Below are 17,891 nucleotides of genomic sequence, written 5' to 3' on the forward strand. Positions count from 1 at the left end.
CAAAAAGCACTATTTTAAAATCAACCACATTGTGTCACTGCAGTGAAGTGACTCGGAAGAAGTAGTTTATAAACTTATTTATCCTAACAAATTACACTTTAATGATGATTAGAAAAACACTTCAGCTGCATTTCCAACAAAAGTGAAAAGGAGATAATATATTTTACTACAGGTTTGTGAATATTGATGCTCTGAGCAATGAGATTTTCTACATTTCTAGTCACTTCACTGTTTACAAGAGAGATGTATAGTTGAGTCTCTTGTTTCCTGAGTGTTAATAGGTAAGGTGATTTGCATAAATAATGTATGATAGCTGCTGCAGTTCGTAGTAGCTGTAGGTCCCTCATTCCTCCAAGCTGTCTAGATATACTGAATATGAAATCTTCCTGCTATTTACCTGACAAATCTGATTGGTAAAACCATACTGTTATAACACGATAGTCTGCATGGAGTACTGTGCAACTCCGATGGCTGGGCAGAGTTGGAAGTGAAGAAAGTTTTTTATTCCATGAATTACAAGTGGTGTACAGTGGGAATTGCTGAGGTCTAATGAGAGAGGCTGAGAAGTTATGTGAGAAAATGGAGAATGCAATCACTGCTGCTGATTTAGATAGGCCTGGGAGTTACTTCAGTTGTGGATAGAAGAAAATACTTGTCTGTAATCCTGGAGTGCATCCTGTGAACGGCAGGCAACATCAGGTTTTTTGAAGACATAATGTGCTGTCAGTTTTCCTTTCCATTTATGTGCACTTACATTTTTTTTACTATTATTTTTTCAGGGTACGCTAATACAGCATCTGAAGGAACACATTCTTCATGGCAACATGACCAGCACTGACATAATTATGTACTATACAACGGCAAGTGTGGCTTATTAAGGCGTTTCTAAAAACCCTTTAGTGCATTTTTCTTATAAAGCTGAGGGAGATTTCCCCACAAATCTGCAAGTTCATTTTTATGTATTTTTAATTCTTGCTCTGTAAAGAATCATCCTACTTAACAGAGTTTTTAAATAAGTAAATTATCATGTGGGATAATAAAAATGGAGCAGGGACCTTTCTGATGAAAGGTCAAACCTATGTTAAATGTTTCTGATCTAATTAGTGAGGAAAATTAATTGATTTTTACAGTCCTTTAGGGTCATTGATCTAAGTGCCTCATCAATTTAATCTGCAAAATAGGCTCTACCTTCCTGCAACATGTAATTAACCATAGTGAAGATGAGGATTTTTTTTTTTCTGTTTTGATGGAGAGGAAAGAATCTGCACGTCTGAGTTTTAGTGAAGGAAAAGGAATAAAACTGAATGATCTTTGTAGGGGTTCAGTTATGTTTTTTTCTAATGTTGTGGTAAAGAAAAGGATTCTGCAGTCCTCTATTACCCTAACGGTTTGAGAAGGCTCATGTCTTTCCTTGTGAGTTCCCTTCTGAACTTTAACACTACCAGTTGGTTTGTAATACCTCCACAGAGGAATTACGATTACCTTGTCCCAGTCTTGTCCTATCTCTTGACTCATGCTTTAAAGCTGTATGTATAGGGAGGTATGGAATCCCTTATGCCATTAGATATTTATAAGGCAAGTTAGTTGAACATTCATTAGAAATGTGTACCTAATTCAGACTTGGGACAGGTGAGAGGATAAACAGCTCTCCAGCCTTATTTTCTGATGCTTAAATAACGTTATTAGAGGTAATTGGCAAAGATAGATATAAACTTGTGCTGCTTTAACAGTTTCAAACCTTCAGGCAAGGAGGAAAGTGGAGGGGAAGATGGCATATCTTGAACAAGGACAGAGAGCATGCTTTGGGCCAGATGATTATGTGAAAAGCCTTGCCTGTTCATTTTCTAGTTGTCTGTAGCTTCTCTGCAGCTGTATGACAACAATATTCCCGGCCCTGTGATACTGCTGCCAGGAAAGTGGATGATTAGCTGACAAAGATAGAAACTAATGGAGGTATTTTCTTTCCTAGACTGGCTGGATGATGTGGAACTGGTTAGTGACTGCACTTGCTACAGGAGCTTCAGTGGTCCTATATGACGGATCTCCTCTAATTCCATCACCAAATGTGCTCTGGGACTTGATCGACAGACTGGGGTATGTAAAGAAGGTTAAATGTAATGATATGATCTTTTGTCCTGTTAGGTTTACCACAAAACCAACTTCATTAAAGGTGCCAAAAACTAGCATGTAGCCTGACAGTTTTGTCTTAATGTTAAGTGGAACTACTACTTAAAATTTAGCACTAAAAACAATCTTTGAGAGAGCAGAAGAGAAAAAGAGCTGATTGTTTCAAAATTGATTCAAGTATTTGGATTCCAAGAAAACAAAGAATTTTGGTTCAACAGTCAGTTTTCGAGAGCAGCCTTTTCAAAAGGCAATAATTGGGAGCAATCTAAAGAGTAATTTCTCAGCGCACAGAACTTACAAGAATCTTTTGTTTCAGTCAGCTCAACATATGACTCTATACAGCACTTTGACTTAAAGACAGAAATGGACTGGAAAGGCTCAGCAGGGCTGCTTATATTTTCATATTTTGCTCTTTAATCTGTAATACTAGATTCACCCTGTCAGGCAATTGAAGTGTTTTACACGGTTCTTTGTATCTAGCAATGCTCACAGTGCCCTCTCTCGAATCCCAGGGAAATGACAGGTATCATAAACGACTAAAATCCTGTGGTGGTGTTTTACTACAGTGGTTAAACTTTGCTTTTTGTATCTTTCCCAGTTTTCTAACTGGATGTAAGGAGCATAGATCTGAATGATGTTACTTTGTGGTTAAATGAGTGTCATTTTTAATTACTAATTAAAATTAATTCATTGGTGGTGGAAAATGGATGCCAAAAGGCTTGTTCTGACTCTTGGTAATTATTTATTTAAATTTCACTGTCTTTTGTGCCATGAATTTAAAGACTAACATTTTGTCTCTGGCTATTATAACTGAAGGCTAATGCCTAGTTGGAATGTTTCCATTAAAAAAAAAAAAAGCTTAACACCCTTTTCCCCTAGCATCCCCTCCCCAAACAGCAGAACAGGCAAAAATTTAGAATCAAGGAATAAGACGGCTTATTTTTAAGCATTGTTTCTACATGCCAAAAGTAAGTGAAGATAACTCAAATGTGTCTGCATGTCTCACTTTTGTAATCTGGTGCTAAAAGCGGTGGCCATCTGTGTGGTACTTCATAACGCAGTCTGTTCCCAACTGTCATATGCTACATATTAAAAAAAAAAAAGCGTTAAGACTACCTTGCTTCTCTGAAGATGTACCATACTTTCCTTCAGATATTTTGATGATACTATAAAAATATGCAATCTTGTACTTCACGGCAAGAATTACTTAAGTGGACTTCAATGAAAGATCTATTCAAGTGAACTGTGTTTAGTCACCACCCATCAGTTATCTAGCATTTGGAAGGAAATAATAGCAGATTAGTCTCTACATGTGCTGTAGAGGAAGTGTCAAAGAGTTTAAAAATACAGAGAAGCATTACATATTTTAACTATAAAATAAGAAGTAATCTGAAGCATGGAAGGCAAGCAAGATATTACACGAGTAAAAATAGTTCATGTGTTTGTGATACATGGTAAGTGAAGTGAAGGAGAATTTTAGTTGTGTGCTCTCATGGTGCTTGATAAATTGCTTTATGCAGTGTTAGTTGTGCAAGTAACCTGTCCCTGCCCAAAGGTAGCAGCCTCTCAACTGTCAGCCACGTAAATGACAGAGGAAGACATCCCTGGTGATAGTGGGATAGCCCTTGTTCCACTTCTGAAATGGTGGTATCATCTCAAGAGCTGTTCTACTTTTCATTTTGCCTTCGGAGTAAAAGTGAAAATAGGATCTTGTTTTTAAATTATACTGATGTGCATATTGCCCAAGTTCTGTGCATTCAACCTGTATCCCTTATCCTTCTTTGTCTCTACACGTGTTCTTGAGTGAGTTTATTGCTGTACTTTAAAACGAATTAGCAGAAAGCGAATAAGGTTTCCTGAAGGTCAGCAAAAATAACAAATTAGCGCTTCCTCTGATAGAGTTGGAAGGGGTACAGCCTTTCGAGTTGTAATTATGTTGTATTTGAGAGCTCTTTTTTCTTTTTTACTTGTTTAGAGTACTGAAAATAAATTTTGTGCAGTCATCTAAATTTTCTCATGTCTCCCGTTGAGATTAATGACACCTCAGAATTTGTATGTTAAAGCAGTAAAGATTCTATTTCAGCATAGTGACTTTTTAAAACTAGTATAAGTAATTATTAGGGTTCATTGCTTACTGAAAGTAGTTCAGTTTTTGGCAAATGAAATCATGATTTTTCTGAAGGATTGGGAAGGGTATCTGAAAGCACCGTGGTTTGTTTTGGTGAATTTGTAGAAAGTATTTAGCAACTGGGAGATGGTGTTTCTGGATTGTGTTTCCTTCATCAGCATCAAATAGACTTCAATTCTCTCTCCCCTCCATCTACTAATGTTCAAATGGGCATTTAATTAATACATTAATTAGGCATGCAAGTGCCCCTCTTGCTAGAGATCATAGGAATACTGACACGCAGTGCAGGAGAGAGGGCTGAAAATATAGAAGTACCAAAATAATTTTCTTCCTGTTAGAATGTTCTTGCAATTTCTCTATAGAAAAGATTACTTCCCTTGTGCATTCACAGGGGAACAGATCTCAGAAGGCTTTTGGATCTTGCAGGATGGATGCATACGTTTTGACTTTGAGCTATTGGTAACAGCTCAGTTTAGTGCTCATTTTGCTGCTAATGCGCAAGTCATTCTCCACACCATTGCCCTGGGTACAAAAATGAGAAGTGTCATGTTCCCTATTTGTCAAAAGTGAAAAATGGACAAGATTCCCAAAGCTGTATTTTATTTATTACGTTAATTGAAATATTTAACACTGTGCCTTCAGTGTTGTTGTGAAAGTCCTGCATAATGTAATTGCTCTGGGTCTTATTGCATTGTCATAAAGACTGGTGATGTGCAACTGGGAGACAGAACGGTCTGCTCAGTCTTAAAGATGCTAAACATGATGTCTCAACATTAATGCGTGCACTGGCTGTTGTAATGTAAAATTACCGTATTTTAATGAGCAGTCAAAAGCAGCTGAAATAGGGATTCTCAACGAGTCTTTGCCCTGCTCAAGGATGCAATGTACAGCCAGATACTGAATACTCCCTCTGAATATACTTTTTGCAGTGTCGGAATTCATTTATTAAAAGTAGTTAGGCCAAATTTCATGTTCAGTTAGACATCTGCAGCTCAGATATGAACTGAGTATGTATCTAAGAAAATCACTGACTGCTGTCTTCAGAGCAAAGCATTCTTTGTTACACCGTGCCCCAAAATGGCAAATTTTTCATGTGTTAGTGTAACGAGGCAGCAGATCTGTGTTAAACAGCTCAGTGGCAATTAAGGCCAATTAATGGAGTAAATGTTAAAACATTTTGTGATGCCTTTGGAGTGTTCTGCAGTTACAAATTCCCATAAATGAAAGCGAACGTTTTCCAGAAGGTGGGAAAGCTTTGCTTAATATTTAAAGATAGAATTAAAAGTTCCAAAGCTACAGAAATGACATGTGGCCTGACTAACTTTGAGGGCTCAAAAGGATGTGCCTTGCACTTAGAAAGCTTTAGGAAACTACATTGCTTGACTAATCAATGTACAGAGTGCCTTCAGCCCCTGCTTACTACAGTGGGAATTGCAGAATCTTAATGTCTTTAAATATGTAAAACATATAATTTTTTCTCCCTCTAGGATCACCATCCTTGGAACGGGTGCAAAGTGGCTGGCTGTGCTAGAAGAGAAAAATTTAAAACCATGTAAGCTTCCAAGGGCTATTGCATCCCCTTTTACCCTCCTTCCTGCCTTTCCTCCCAGGTTCTGGTTCTGAATCATGTCACAAACAAGTCATTTATGTAATTTTTCTGGATTATAGTGACAAATGGTTACAAACTCCTGTAAAAATTCTGCCTTAACCTAGTTTGATTTCCTCCTTTTTAAGGTGAAACACACAATCTCCAAACACTCCACACTATATTGTCTACAGGATCACCACTCAAATCTCAAAGCTATGAGTATGTCTACAAACATATAAAAAACAGCGTCCTCCTGGGATCCATTTCAGGTGATGCTTTTAGGCTATATGCATCTTGCTAATTGTTTGTTGCCTGTGCATTTCCTTCTTGCTTGCTTGCTATGTTGGCAAGCTTAGGCCTTGGATCATTCAGGTTTGGGTATAGTTAGACTAAATTGTCTCTTTTGTGCAGAGATTCTCTGTATAATTCAGTATGCCATAATGAAGCTCGTACGCAAAAGCTTTTAGGTGGAATGTTTCTGACATGGTGGATGTTTGGGGTTTTAGCTTTTTTAAGCAGGACCATTTATTTTGACTGTCTGTCCTTTGGGGTAACAGGGTGAGATCAAGAAAAGAGTCTATTAACCTACAGAACATAGTGTTCTGAAAACAGCTGACTTTAGCAGGAAATTCTCTTAGAGGTTTTTCCTTGTTCCCATTTCAATTCTTTTATGCCACGTAATTGGCACCGCAGACAGATTTTTGTAAATTATGTAATTAGAGAAATATCAAGCCCACATACTGTGTGGTTTGTTGTAAGGAGTGCTGGCTGAGGGAACTTGTATTCATATAAGGTCCCTCACATTCATAAGGTCCCTCATTCTGCTTTGTAATGAAGGCTGAATTTTCACAAGGCTTTTTAATTTAGTCTGATTTTAAAGTCTGAGTATTCCGCTACTGCGGTCACTTCTGACTCTGGTCTTAGAGTAGCGCTGAATTTTAGACTTGCTACTATAGACATTAATGGTCTCAAATGTGGAAGACTATTTTTTGAGTAAAGCTAACGGTATTCTTGTCCTAGAATTCTACTTCTTTAAGGTCCTGCTATATAAGTATTTCAATTAAGCAAGCACTATAACAATACCTATTTTTAATTGAGATGACTGTTCATCCTGTGTTTGCCTCCTCCCTCCAAACCACTGTGCTAATGAGAACAAAAAAGTATTGAATGGAATAGTTTAAACTAATGAAAACAAACAAGAAAACATTTTCAAGTGATCTTGAATATCTAACTCTGTAAACTAGGGCCTGTTTGTTTTCTCACTCTTATATAAGTGGAAATTTCCTTAAATGGTTAAAGAAACTGCTTGAAGGAGAAAAGTTATGCCTTAAGGAATATTTCTGCGTGAAGGTAATACGTGTATAAAGAGATGCACGTCTAAAGAAAGAGAAGAAACCTCCTTTATGACAAGTCATGTTACATCCTAGATAATGCTGACTCTTATTCTGTGCTGCTTAATGTGGATCAGAAGCATTTGGCAAACGTAGCAGTCTGCTCTTCTAGAGTTCTTATGTAGTTTAGCTTTTTACAAAATGTACTGTGTAATCTAAATTGACTTCTTTTATTATAGGTGGGACAGATATAATTTCATGTTTCATGGGTCAGAATGTTACAATTCCAGTTTACAAAGGAGAAATTCAGGCCAGAAATCTTGGAATGGCTGTAGAAGCATGGAATGATGAAGGTAACTATTATCCAGATATTACCCAAAAATATTACTGCACTTACAAAATATAGCAGGTATGACCTTAATTTTCAGTCATCAGATGTCTAACAGTCAGCTGTTTTGGTGCTCCCTTCTTTACCGAAGGGAAATGCAGACAATGCCTCTTTGTTTTGTAAACAGGGAAGCCAGTTTGGGGTGAAAGTGGAGAGCTGGTTTGTATCAAACCTATTCCCTGTCAACCTACACGCTTCTGGAATGATGAGAATGGAAGTAAATACAGGAAGGCTTATTTTTCAAAATTCCCAGGTATGTATCGAAGGGTGTTGGACACTGATCAAGCTGACCAAGAGTATAGATTGTATTGCTGCTACTAGGAAGGTACAGGTTTATTCCTGCCCAGTGATGGGCAGATGCAGCTCTAAATCTAGATTTCCAGAGTGAGAAATCCAAGGCATATCTGATAATTCTCACTCTGTTTTCTAGTGTTTTGTTATGAATATGGATCCAAATCACTTGAGAAGAATCTCTGGAAAGCTCCAATCCCATTTTGTTCCTGGTCTCATTATGCAGATATATGGCTATAACAGCTTGATAATCTGCAGTGCAGACATAGACTGCTTGGCATGAGTGTGAAGTGAAAGTGCTGAAGAGGTCAGGGAGCAATCTGCCATTAATGAGTGCTACAGCACCTCTGCCAGGCTGCTTCTACCTAGCAGGAGTGAATCCTAAGGGATAAGTGCTGGGCTGCTACCTCATTAGCATGAGGCTTAAGTATGTGCTGCCTCTGACATGCATATTCTGCATTCATACAGTCTTCCACTTCTGGTAAGGGTAAAGGAAAGGAAAGCTTCTAGCCCACAGCATCTTCCTAATCATTGTGAGCTGTGCTCACCGAGTTTTTGCTTATGTGGCGCAGGGATGCTGAACTCCCTGCTGCTTATGGGGTAGGGGCTTATAGGAGCAAGACCTCAAGCTGCTTCTTTCTGGAGATAGCTTTTCTATAAATAGCAGTAATACAGAGTAGACTTGCAAGAAAAGTCGGGATGTGCAGCAGGAGATAATCATACAGGAAAATTGAGGGAGTGTTGAAGCTTGCTTGTGAGCATTATTCTAAGTGGAAAAAATCAGAGTTGTTGGACTGAAATAACTGGTTCAGAGGTTCTGTCTGAAAATCCTTTTCTAGTTTTCCTTGTTAATGGGATTAGGGTTGTAACAGGTACAATAGAAAATGGTGTTATGTGCACATGCATGTGTGTTATCAAAGTTTTGTTTTTCTGTAAAAAAAATTAAATTGTTTTGCATTTGCCTCTGTGGTCTCAGTCTTAAAAATATTACAAAAGTTATTCCAGCTCTGAAGAGCCAAATCTGATTTAACATAATCAAGAGCATTAAGCACAAAGAAGCTCCTTAGCGAACTGCTGAGACCTATTGTGCAAACCCAGAGAGCTGCTTGCGCAGAATTGTGCGTTGTGAAAGAAGTGGGTCAAGAAAGACTGGTGGGAGTATCATTACCTTTGTGAAAGATTTTGTTTCCTCAAAATGTGGTGTTCAGAGCAGAATTTCATCAGTTTTCTCAAGGATGCTAGATAGCCTGCAAACAAGCAATCATAAAATAACCTAGGGTTTGATCGTAACGTGTGAGCTACCCTTGTGTGAGCGAGCTTGTTGTAATAAATGCAATGTGGATTGTTTGCACAGTTAAGTACTGCTACATTTGCCGTGGGTAGCTCTCAAAATATGTATGATGTGTTAGGATTCTTGCTGTAAAACAGATAGAAAAATGGATGGTACGCCTGTTGTTACACAAAAGTCTTTTGTGAGTGGAAGGATGAGAAACCAGCTGCTTAACCTTTGTCATTCTCAAATAGGTGTTTGGGCCCATGGGGATTACTGCAAAATTAATCCCAAGACAGGAGGAATTGTGATGCTTGGTCGCAGGTACAGTATTTTGGTGAAAGTGTTCTGAATAAACAAGCTTTAAGAATTGGGAACTTTACCTTGGAGCATAGTGTACATGATTGTCCATCATGCCTGTTTAGAATTTGGATTGTTAAATTCCATGTTACAGATTCGAATCCTTGAATTAATCAAAGCAGCTGGATTAGAGGGAAGGGAAACCATTTCTAAGTGCTGCCACATTGTGTATAAGCAAATGAAGATGATGTTCGACTTGGTTTAGTTTTCCATGATTTATAGCGATGGATCAGCTTTTGGTGGTTTTGAGAGCGCAGCACATTCAAGGTAGAGAATCAGGAAAACTGTTTTCCTGTTCTTGGCTTTGCTATTGACTTGCTTTATAGCACAGCTTTATTACAAAAAATCAGGTATGAAGTTGTGCTTGTCTTAGAGATCATAGAAAAATTCAGGGTCACAAATGTGGCTAAATTTTCTGTTTGCCTTTACAAGCTGCTGTTCAAAACAAAGTTGAATGACTATTGAAGTTTTTTGGCATTGCCACAAACAGACCTACACAACAGACAAAAGGTGTGAGGCTGCTATATATGAAATGCAAGTTCCAGCTATAAGATACTGGAAAGTAATGGCACACAATTGCAATAAAATGCAGACTAGAAAGATTTTTGATCTGTTTTCTTGGTGGTGGTAGATATGTGTATTTCTAAGCTAAAATGAGAAATAACTGGACCTCATTTGCGCTGCTGGAAAGAAGAGGGAGGAGGAAAGGTGAATGAATAATGCTGAGTTCTCTGAAATTTTGTTCTAATGAGCAAAAGGCCTTTTTCACAGAACTTAATTCTTTTAAAATTCTGTTTCTGATGTGGCTGTCTGCATATTCCCTCCATGAAATTCAGAGAAACTTGGTTAATTGCATCAATTTTTCTTTTGATCAAACTCTAATTACATTTTAATGCTTCTTTGTTTTGTGTGTTACTTTCAGTGATGGTACATTAAATCCGAATGGAGTAAGATTTGGAAGTTCTGAAATCTATAACATAGGTATGAAATTAACTTTCCACATCTTTCATGTATGACCTTGTTGATTTAAATCTGAAATATATGCATTATACAGGTGTTTGAAGAGATTAAGTAATAAGGCCTACTGTTTTTCAAATGGAAGATGGTACAGAGCACATTAGCATTAACCGTAAAAGTCTGTCTTGTAGGCCTGAAATTGGTTGCCTTCCTAAAATGTCTGTAGGACTGAAAATGACTTGTTGAGACGTTCTTTGTAAGATGTTGCTTTCATATAACAAGATCTTACAGATATAATTTCATGCAAGTTAATAAGAGTACCTAAACTCTGAGGCTATCCTTTCTTTTTTTTTCTGCCTAAGACAAGCTCTTGACATTGATTTATTTTATCATTCCTAATGATAAGTGGTTGAGCTTATGCTACCATAACTGACTGAGGAACGATTCCAGGAACCAGGACAGAAGGATTGCAGTTGAAGCCAAATGTGCAAAAGGAGGGTGGTGAGGCTAAATTGCACTGCCATAGCCTTCTGAATGTAAACAGTGTTCTGCTGGAAGCAGCATCCTCCTAGCGTTGTGTGAGATTTGGAGGATCAGCCTCCCTCATCTGTGCAAGAGCTGTGTGGGTGTTGGCGGCAGCTGCCCCGGGTCATGTTCCATTTCAACATTTCTGAGCTTAAACTGGGGAGCAGTCTCTGGCTGGAACTGGCACAAAGGCTCAAGGTTTATCCCGGTACAAATGGCATCTGGATCTGCCTCCCCAGGTTTGATGGTTCTGTAGTATAAATAGCAGCTTTAGCAGGGACTGGTTTGAATTCTTAGGATTTAAATCCAGTCCCCGTGAGATTCTCAAGCCGCATACTGATTCCTATTTCAAATGTATTTCAAATGTCTATCTTGTGAAAGGTGGTGTTACTGGGTGTGCACAGGTGCTAGTCTGGGCCTTGGGCACCTGTTGCCACTCCTTGTTCTTGTGTGTGACCAGGCACATTAGTCTTCTATCTAAGCAGCAATGGGGATTGTGAGAAAAGCCAAAGAAAACAGTTTAGCATAAAAGTCATCGTCAGTCCTAGAAGTTCTAGCAGACTACTGTTGTCCTGTGCGTAAATATATGTGGTCCTTAAGCCTGGTTTTGCACCTGAGCAGGAGTTAGAATTACAAAGTAGCTTAAGGGAGTGCTTGTAGGATAACCAATCCAGGAAGTCTGTTTTTCCTGTTTAGCTCTAGGGCAGGTGATGCATTTCTTTTGGTGCAATTAGAGAAAATGTGCATCCAGAACGGAACAAAAGCATGTGCTAAAAAGGACTCTTCTTTTTTTTTTTTTTTTTCAGTTGAAGCCTTTGAGGAGGTTTCAGATAGCCTCTGCGTCCCTCAGTACAACAAAGATGGGGAGGAAAGGGTGATACTCTTCTTGAAGATGGCATTAAACCATGCGTTCAGCGAGGATCTGGTGAAAAGAATTCGAGATGCAATACGTGTAGCGCTTTCTGCCAGGCATGTTCCAAGCCTCATTCTAGAAACCAAAGGCATTCCGGTATGTCATGAAAAATGCTGCCTACTTTTTTTCTTTGTCACCTTGAATAGTAATTAAGGAGCAGTTGTCATTGCTCTTCAAACCCACATGCACAGAAATTTTAGCATCTCAAAAGTGTATTCGAGCTTTATAAATAGTTTGTCTATGTTGCCTAGCAACATCATTTCATCTCCTTTTCAGCTAAGCATGTTTTTGTTTTTTTAACAATACCTAAAAATGCCCATTCTCAGTTTATAAATATATGTGCTGCATTTTCTCAGTAATATATACTTAAAGTCTTTTAAAGGAAAATATTAAGAAGGTAATTTAACTTCAGCTTTTCAGGCTACCCATAAGCTTATTTGGTTTCTGTTTTCTTGTCTGAAATAACATTCTTATGAAAACGGAGAGCACTGAGCAAATTTATAAAATCATTTTGTAAACCATTTCACTTTTACATCTGTTTAGCCATTTAAATGTATCTCTATCACTGTCTTACCAGTAGCAATAACTAAAATAAAGTCTTTCTGCTTACAGAAGGGAGAGGAAAAAATCTTATAGCTAAATGTACTGCATGCTTAGTCTTCTGAAGTTGTGAACTGCAGTACTCTACGCTACTCTTCCTTGCAGTGTGAACTCTTATTTGGGTTGCCTGGCTTTTTTCCTAGTCCTCTCTGATACTACAGCCTCCCCGACAGCTCTACGGACGGCTCATTGCAGGATCGGGGTACGGAGAGTACTTGTCTCAAGGCCATTTGCACACAGACTTGAGTGAGTCCAGAGAAAAGGCTGGAGGTTTCAGCCCAATCATCTGGTATTCTGATACTCATTTACTGCCAGTATAGGTTTCTATGTGGAAATGGTCTAGGGTTTAGGACTGCCAGCCTCCATATAATGCACAGTCATTTGGATATGATCTCTTGAGTTACTTCTGTTTCAGGCCACTGCTGTCCAATAGTATTAGGCAGAAAATGTTGTCTTAGCATGAATGTAAAATCCCCTGCACCCGTTAAATCATGAAGGCTAGATTTTCCAGGCTGCAATTTAGCTTCTGCGTGAAGTGTTGAACTTGTAAACTGCATAAATCACCAGAATGTACAGCATAAAGTTGATGGTAGTGAGGTGTTTATGATGGTCTGTCCCTCAGGAGAGCCTGCTTAGATCATTAATTAGTTCACACTTTGACTGAATTTAAAATTAAGTGAATGTTAATTACATTTCAGGTAAATACGCCAGTAGTAAAGTGATCAAAGCTGTCTCCCATCTTTCTTTGAAGTTTTTGCTTGGAACGGAAACCTCTTTCTACTTTCTGCTACTTACAGAAATGTATTTGAATCTCCACCTGAAATACAGCCTAATTCTGACGGAATACTGACACTGTATACTGGTAGAAGTAAATAACATAGCTCTGTTGATTTGCTAATCACTTCAGGAATGCAAAGCATGGTTTTTAATGGCATCTCAAGATGCTGAAGAACATTGCAAATTCTTTGTGCAAATCTTCCTAGTCCTGTCCTGACCAGATAAGCACTCTGATCATGATCTACAAGATGCTTGCCTGTTTGATTAAACAATTTAGCTTTGCTGAACAGTCTGTAATCTTTTTTAAAGGGGACAGTTCCCTTCCAGTCCACTTAACTTTCACAAGCGTTCAGAAACCAGAACACTTAGGTTGCTTATTGTCGAGGAGGAAGATTGATTGCTTAAGGTGATTCAAGAGGGTAGGATTACACATGACTTTGGTAGTTTTAATGAGAAAATGTTTGTTTTAGTATCAAGAGCAACACTGAAAGAATGTATTGAATTACGGATTGTTTAGCCCGCTCTGAAAGATCGATGATAAAAAAATGGTGATTCCTGGAGAGGAGGAGTTTCAACAGCTTTGGAGGCCTGGTCCAACCTGGGTTTCTTGATCAGCAGGAGCAGATTCAGTAGTAGAGCAAGTTTAGTTTTCATTCCCAGAGGAGATAGACGAGGCTAGGGATGTGTTTGAAGGTCAACTTTTCAAAGTTTTTCCCAAAACTTTACAGTGGTACTAGCCCAAAGGAAGGTAGTATTAAAACCTTGGTGCAAATAAAAGCAGAGAAGGTCATCTAAAATTAAATTTTAAGTTCAGTGTTTCATTTAACCCTATAAGGAGAATGGCTGTACGTTTAAGGTAAGTCATGGGTTTTCTTCTCCCAAAGACTAGTCACTGGGTTTGGGCTTGGAGCTCACCCTTAGAAAATTAAAAATTGTTTGAAAACTAGATATGTCAAAACATAAACCAACAAATTTTTAGTGTTGATACCACAATTCTGATCTGGTTCCATTGGTTTAAATTGGAGCCTCATCAGGTTCTCACAGTATTACCAAATAGGAGTAATAAATTAAAATCACCTATCTTCAAATTCTTCAAATTTCACTTTTCAAGTGATGCAGAAAAGATTCTGATGCATCAAATACAACAGAAAAGGGAAAGCATTGTGCTGAATCATGATTGGGTTCTTGGGTAGCTGGTGAGGCTTTTTATTTTTTCATAAAGTTACTACCTGAAAAGTGTAATTTTGCAATGCTGGTTTTGTTTTTCAGTACACGATAAATGGAAAGAAAGTGGAAGTAGCTGTGAAGCAAATAATTGCAGGGAAAGAAGTTGAGCAGCGGGGAGCTTTCTCAAACCCAGAGACTTTGGACCTCTACCAAAATATTCCTGAGCTTCAGAATTTCTGAAGTTATGTGTTCTTTTTTTCATCTGTCTTTGTTCCGTGTTTGTTTTGTATATAACAATACTGTATGTAAAGAAAAAGCTCTATTTAATACCAATGGTTGTTTTAAAAGAATAAAATATTTCGTTAAGTGCATTATGAAAGGCTTGGGTAAAGTTTAGCTCCCTTGTATTGGTTAAATATGCCATATGTCTTGGAGTTTTTTTCCAGCCTGGAAGGAGGAACCTGCCTGTTTTGATTTTTATATATATGATGAATTCGTCTTTTCTGGTTAGTTTTACATCAGTAGCCCATCAAATGGGAGCACTGGTAGCAGAAGTTACAGTTGATAATAGAATGTCCTTCATAAGATGTTCACTTTTTTTTTAAACTGGATTTTTAGCATCTTTATTTTTCAGTCCATGTGTTTCAGATCTACCTGCAAGGAATATACAGTGATTTTAACTACTTGACTATGAAACACAGAAGTATTCTATATGTAGTATGCATTTAAATGTTTTTATAAAACCAAATCATAATGCACTAAACCCGTTTGACTTGACTCAGAATAATTTCAGTCTTGAAATATCTCGTGGTACTCCTGAAGGTAATTGCTGCTTCATTTTGCGATGTAACCTTCTCGTTTTAAGCTTGTAGTTCATTGACTTCTGGGGATTCGGAAGGTGGGGGAGCAATCACCTCTGTATTTCTGGTGTAACTCCAGGTTATTTCCATGGAATTTACTGTAATTACTCTGGGTTTAATGTTATTGTAGCTGAAGACAAGATCCTGCTTTCTTGTTTTGAGGTTCTTTATTGGCTATAAAGCAACAATCCAGTGTTACGTTAGCTGAAGAATTCCAGTGTGTTCATTTATTAAAAGCTGATGGTTTTGTAACTTTTTTACTAAATGTCATATTGAAAGTGAAAGACTAAAACGTTTTCTAGCTCTGTATCCTTCCAGTTCATAAAGGGAAAAATACTGTAATGAACATTACTAAAACAGTACAATGGAAGCACTAAAGCATTGTTTTGTTTTTTTCATAAAGAAAATATGATTGCAGTAGTTGTACCGAACCTCTGGCATTCAGTTTTCTCCTGCACTATTTGAATTTTGTGGGTTAAGTATTTAATGCATTAAAATAATGGATGTCCTTACAATTGTGTTGAATGCATTCAACAGTTATAGAGTTAATCAAAATAAATTGATTCTTTATAATATATATTATATTTGTTTACACTTCCACTCAGTTGTTGTCTCAATTTTCTTTTCCTTTAGACTGGTTCTCATGGAACCATTTTTAGCTTAATTTGTTGTTGATTTTAATGGTTTTAAGCCAAGCCCACCCCACTACAAAATTGTTGTTCTCTGAAAGTTTTATCCTAATTTTTTTACCCTATTTTTTCTAATACAGAGCCCAGGAGAAGTAAAACATCGATGCTAGCGCTGTGCACATGGTTGGCTCATTTAAAAGGTCACAAGTAAACAGGAGAGGAAGAAAGTGTGCTGAAACACTGCCCTGGGTCAGTACAGTAAGACGTTGTAGGTTCCAATACATTAATGTTGCTAATGGGTACAGCTCTGAGGAAAGGTGCACACTCCGTTACTGCTTAGGGCAAAATCAAGGAGTTTGTGGTGTTCACATTTAGCTGCAACTAGTAAAAGTTAATTGTATGTTTCCTCCCCCTGTGATAGATCTCAGCTAGCTAGCTCCAGTAAGCTGACGGCTGTTGCAGAATATGTCAGGTATCGCTGCTAATTCAGTAAGAGTGCAACTGCCCCTCTCAGACGGTCTGTGGCACTCAAAAGAACGCAGTCACTGTGGACACCAGCTCCGCGTTCACTGCGGGGTGCAGAAATGCCTCATTAGCAAATGAGACTTTAAACGAGCTGGCTTCCATTTGACTTTTTGAACTGTACCAAGTTGGACAATATACCATGCTGGCATGATAAATGCGATAATAAAAATACCAAGCATCCATTAGAAAAGTATAAAAAATGAGCTATCCAGCTGCCAATAACCTATGATTAAAAGCACTTTTAAATTCCTTTCCCCTCTGGCATGCTATATATAAATTTTACATTAACTGTGACTTTGTATTCATTAAAACTTCATTATATTGTTCTTTAATTCATGCAAAATGTCTGGAGTTTACAAAACCCACAGATCCTTATTAATAAGTAATTTGGGGATATTTCATTAATTAAAGATAGTTTAGAAGCACAGATATGTTAAGAACATATACAATGCCTAGGGGTTGGGTTTTTTAATCCTATATCCTACTTAGAAACACTGTAGAAAGTTTTCTTAACAGGTAAGATCTCCAAATGTACAACAGTCCAGGAAAATCTTTGTACTATATTAACAAAAAAAAAAAGGCACGTTTATAAATTGGTCTGTGTGCTGACAATGACTTCCTAGCCATAAACCCTAGACAAGCGCTGCAGATTGTGCTGAGCAGACAAATGAGCTCTGCCTCACCTGCTTTCAAGGATCATCTGAATTTCAGAAGTACTGGACACCAATAGCTGGTGGAAATCCAGGGAGAAGGAGGGGTGAGAGTGCTTACATTAAGCTGGGAAGTGATGTGCTCTTGGGAGGCTGTGGCAGAGCTGGCACCAGTGTCAAGGCTGCCTGAGCCCAGCTCCTCCCATCCCATAGCCTGCCCTCCAAACAACAACCTTACACTAACAATAAGCGAAGATAAATGCAAGCGACCTATTTCTTTGGATACTGCTACAGAGCTGTGATCACAGTTGTACTCTATCCAGCTGGGGATTGTTCAAAATATCACGAAAGTGGGGGGCTAAGCTAACCAGGTTGCAAAGGAAGAGCAGGGAACGTAGCTTTCCTTCTGCTTCCCACCCCCAGTTATAAACTGTATTCCTTCCAAAGCTTGGGCATAAGGGTAATAGGGGTCAAATGTGATTTCAAGACAATCCTTGCAAACTGGTGGCATCCAGACACCTGGCTGCAAAGGTCTGGCATGGATGTGCAGCACGCGATGTTGTGGGGTTAATAAGGAAAGCTGAGTGCCATAGCTCTGTGATGCTCCGAAGGCACAAGCTGGGTACCCCTTGCAGAAGGCTGCTGAGCTGATGGACTGTTGATTTTGCTCAGGTCTTCCCCTCCAGAAAGATTTGATGCCTTTGGGCTGTCAGCGTGTAACTAGTTTTACTCTGTAACGTGTAGCCCCTTTCATTTTTGTTTCCTATTTATAACTCAGGGTTTGCAGTGTTTTTGGTTGAAAAGC

At 38.3% G+C, this 17,891-nt stretch overlaps 2 protein-coding genes across 3 annotated transcripts in view; both read left to right on the forward strand.

Moving 5' to 3' along the window:
• The window catches only part of AACS (acetoacetyl-CoA synthetase), a 41,406-nt gene extending 25,526 nt beyond the window's left edge, over nt 1-15,880 (forward strand). Inside the window, exons 9-18 of the mRNA XM_083804474.1 lie at nt 780-860; nt 1,970-2,094; nt 5,743-5,807; nt 5,990-6,112; nt 7,414-7,527; nt 7,690-7,815; nt 9,378-9,447; nt 10,406-10,464; nt 11,772-11,974; nt 14,525-15,880. Coding sequence (XP_083660600.1) covers nt 780-860; nt 1,970-2,094; nt 5,743-5,807; nt 5,990-6,112; nt 7,414-7,527; nt 7,690-7,815; nt 9,378-9,447; nt 10,406-10,464; nt 11,772-11,974; nt 14,525-14,662 — 1,104 coding nt within the window. The 3' untranslated portion in view covers nt 14,663-15,880. The remainder of the gene's footprint in view (nt 1-779; nt 861-1,969; nt 2,095-5,742; nt 5,808-5,989; nt 6,113-7,413; nt 7,528-7,689; nt 7,816-9,377; nt 9,448-10,405; nt 10,465-11,771; nt 11,975-14,524) is intronic.
• Nucleotides 15,881-16,017: 137 nt separating this feature from the next.
• The window catches only part of TMEM132B (transmembrane protein 132B), a 254,571-nt gene continuing 252,697 nt past the window's right edge, over nt 16,018-17,891 (forward strand). For both annotated transcript variants that reach the window (XM_083804471.1, XM_083804472.1), the window contains exon 1: nt 16,018-16,160. The gene's annotated coding sequence lies outside the window, so the exon portion shown is untranslated. The remainder of the gene's footprint in view (nt 16,161-17,891) is intronic.

Source organism: Anser anser (assembly GCF_964211835.1).
Source record: "Anser anser genome assembly, chromosome: 18".
Taxonomy (NCBI): domain Eukaryota; kingdom Metazoa; phylum Chordata; class Aves; order Anseriformes; family Anatidae; genus Anser; species Anser anser.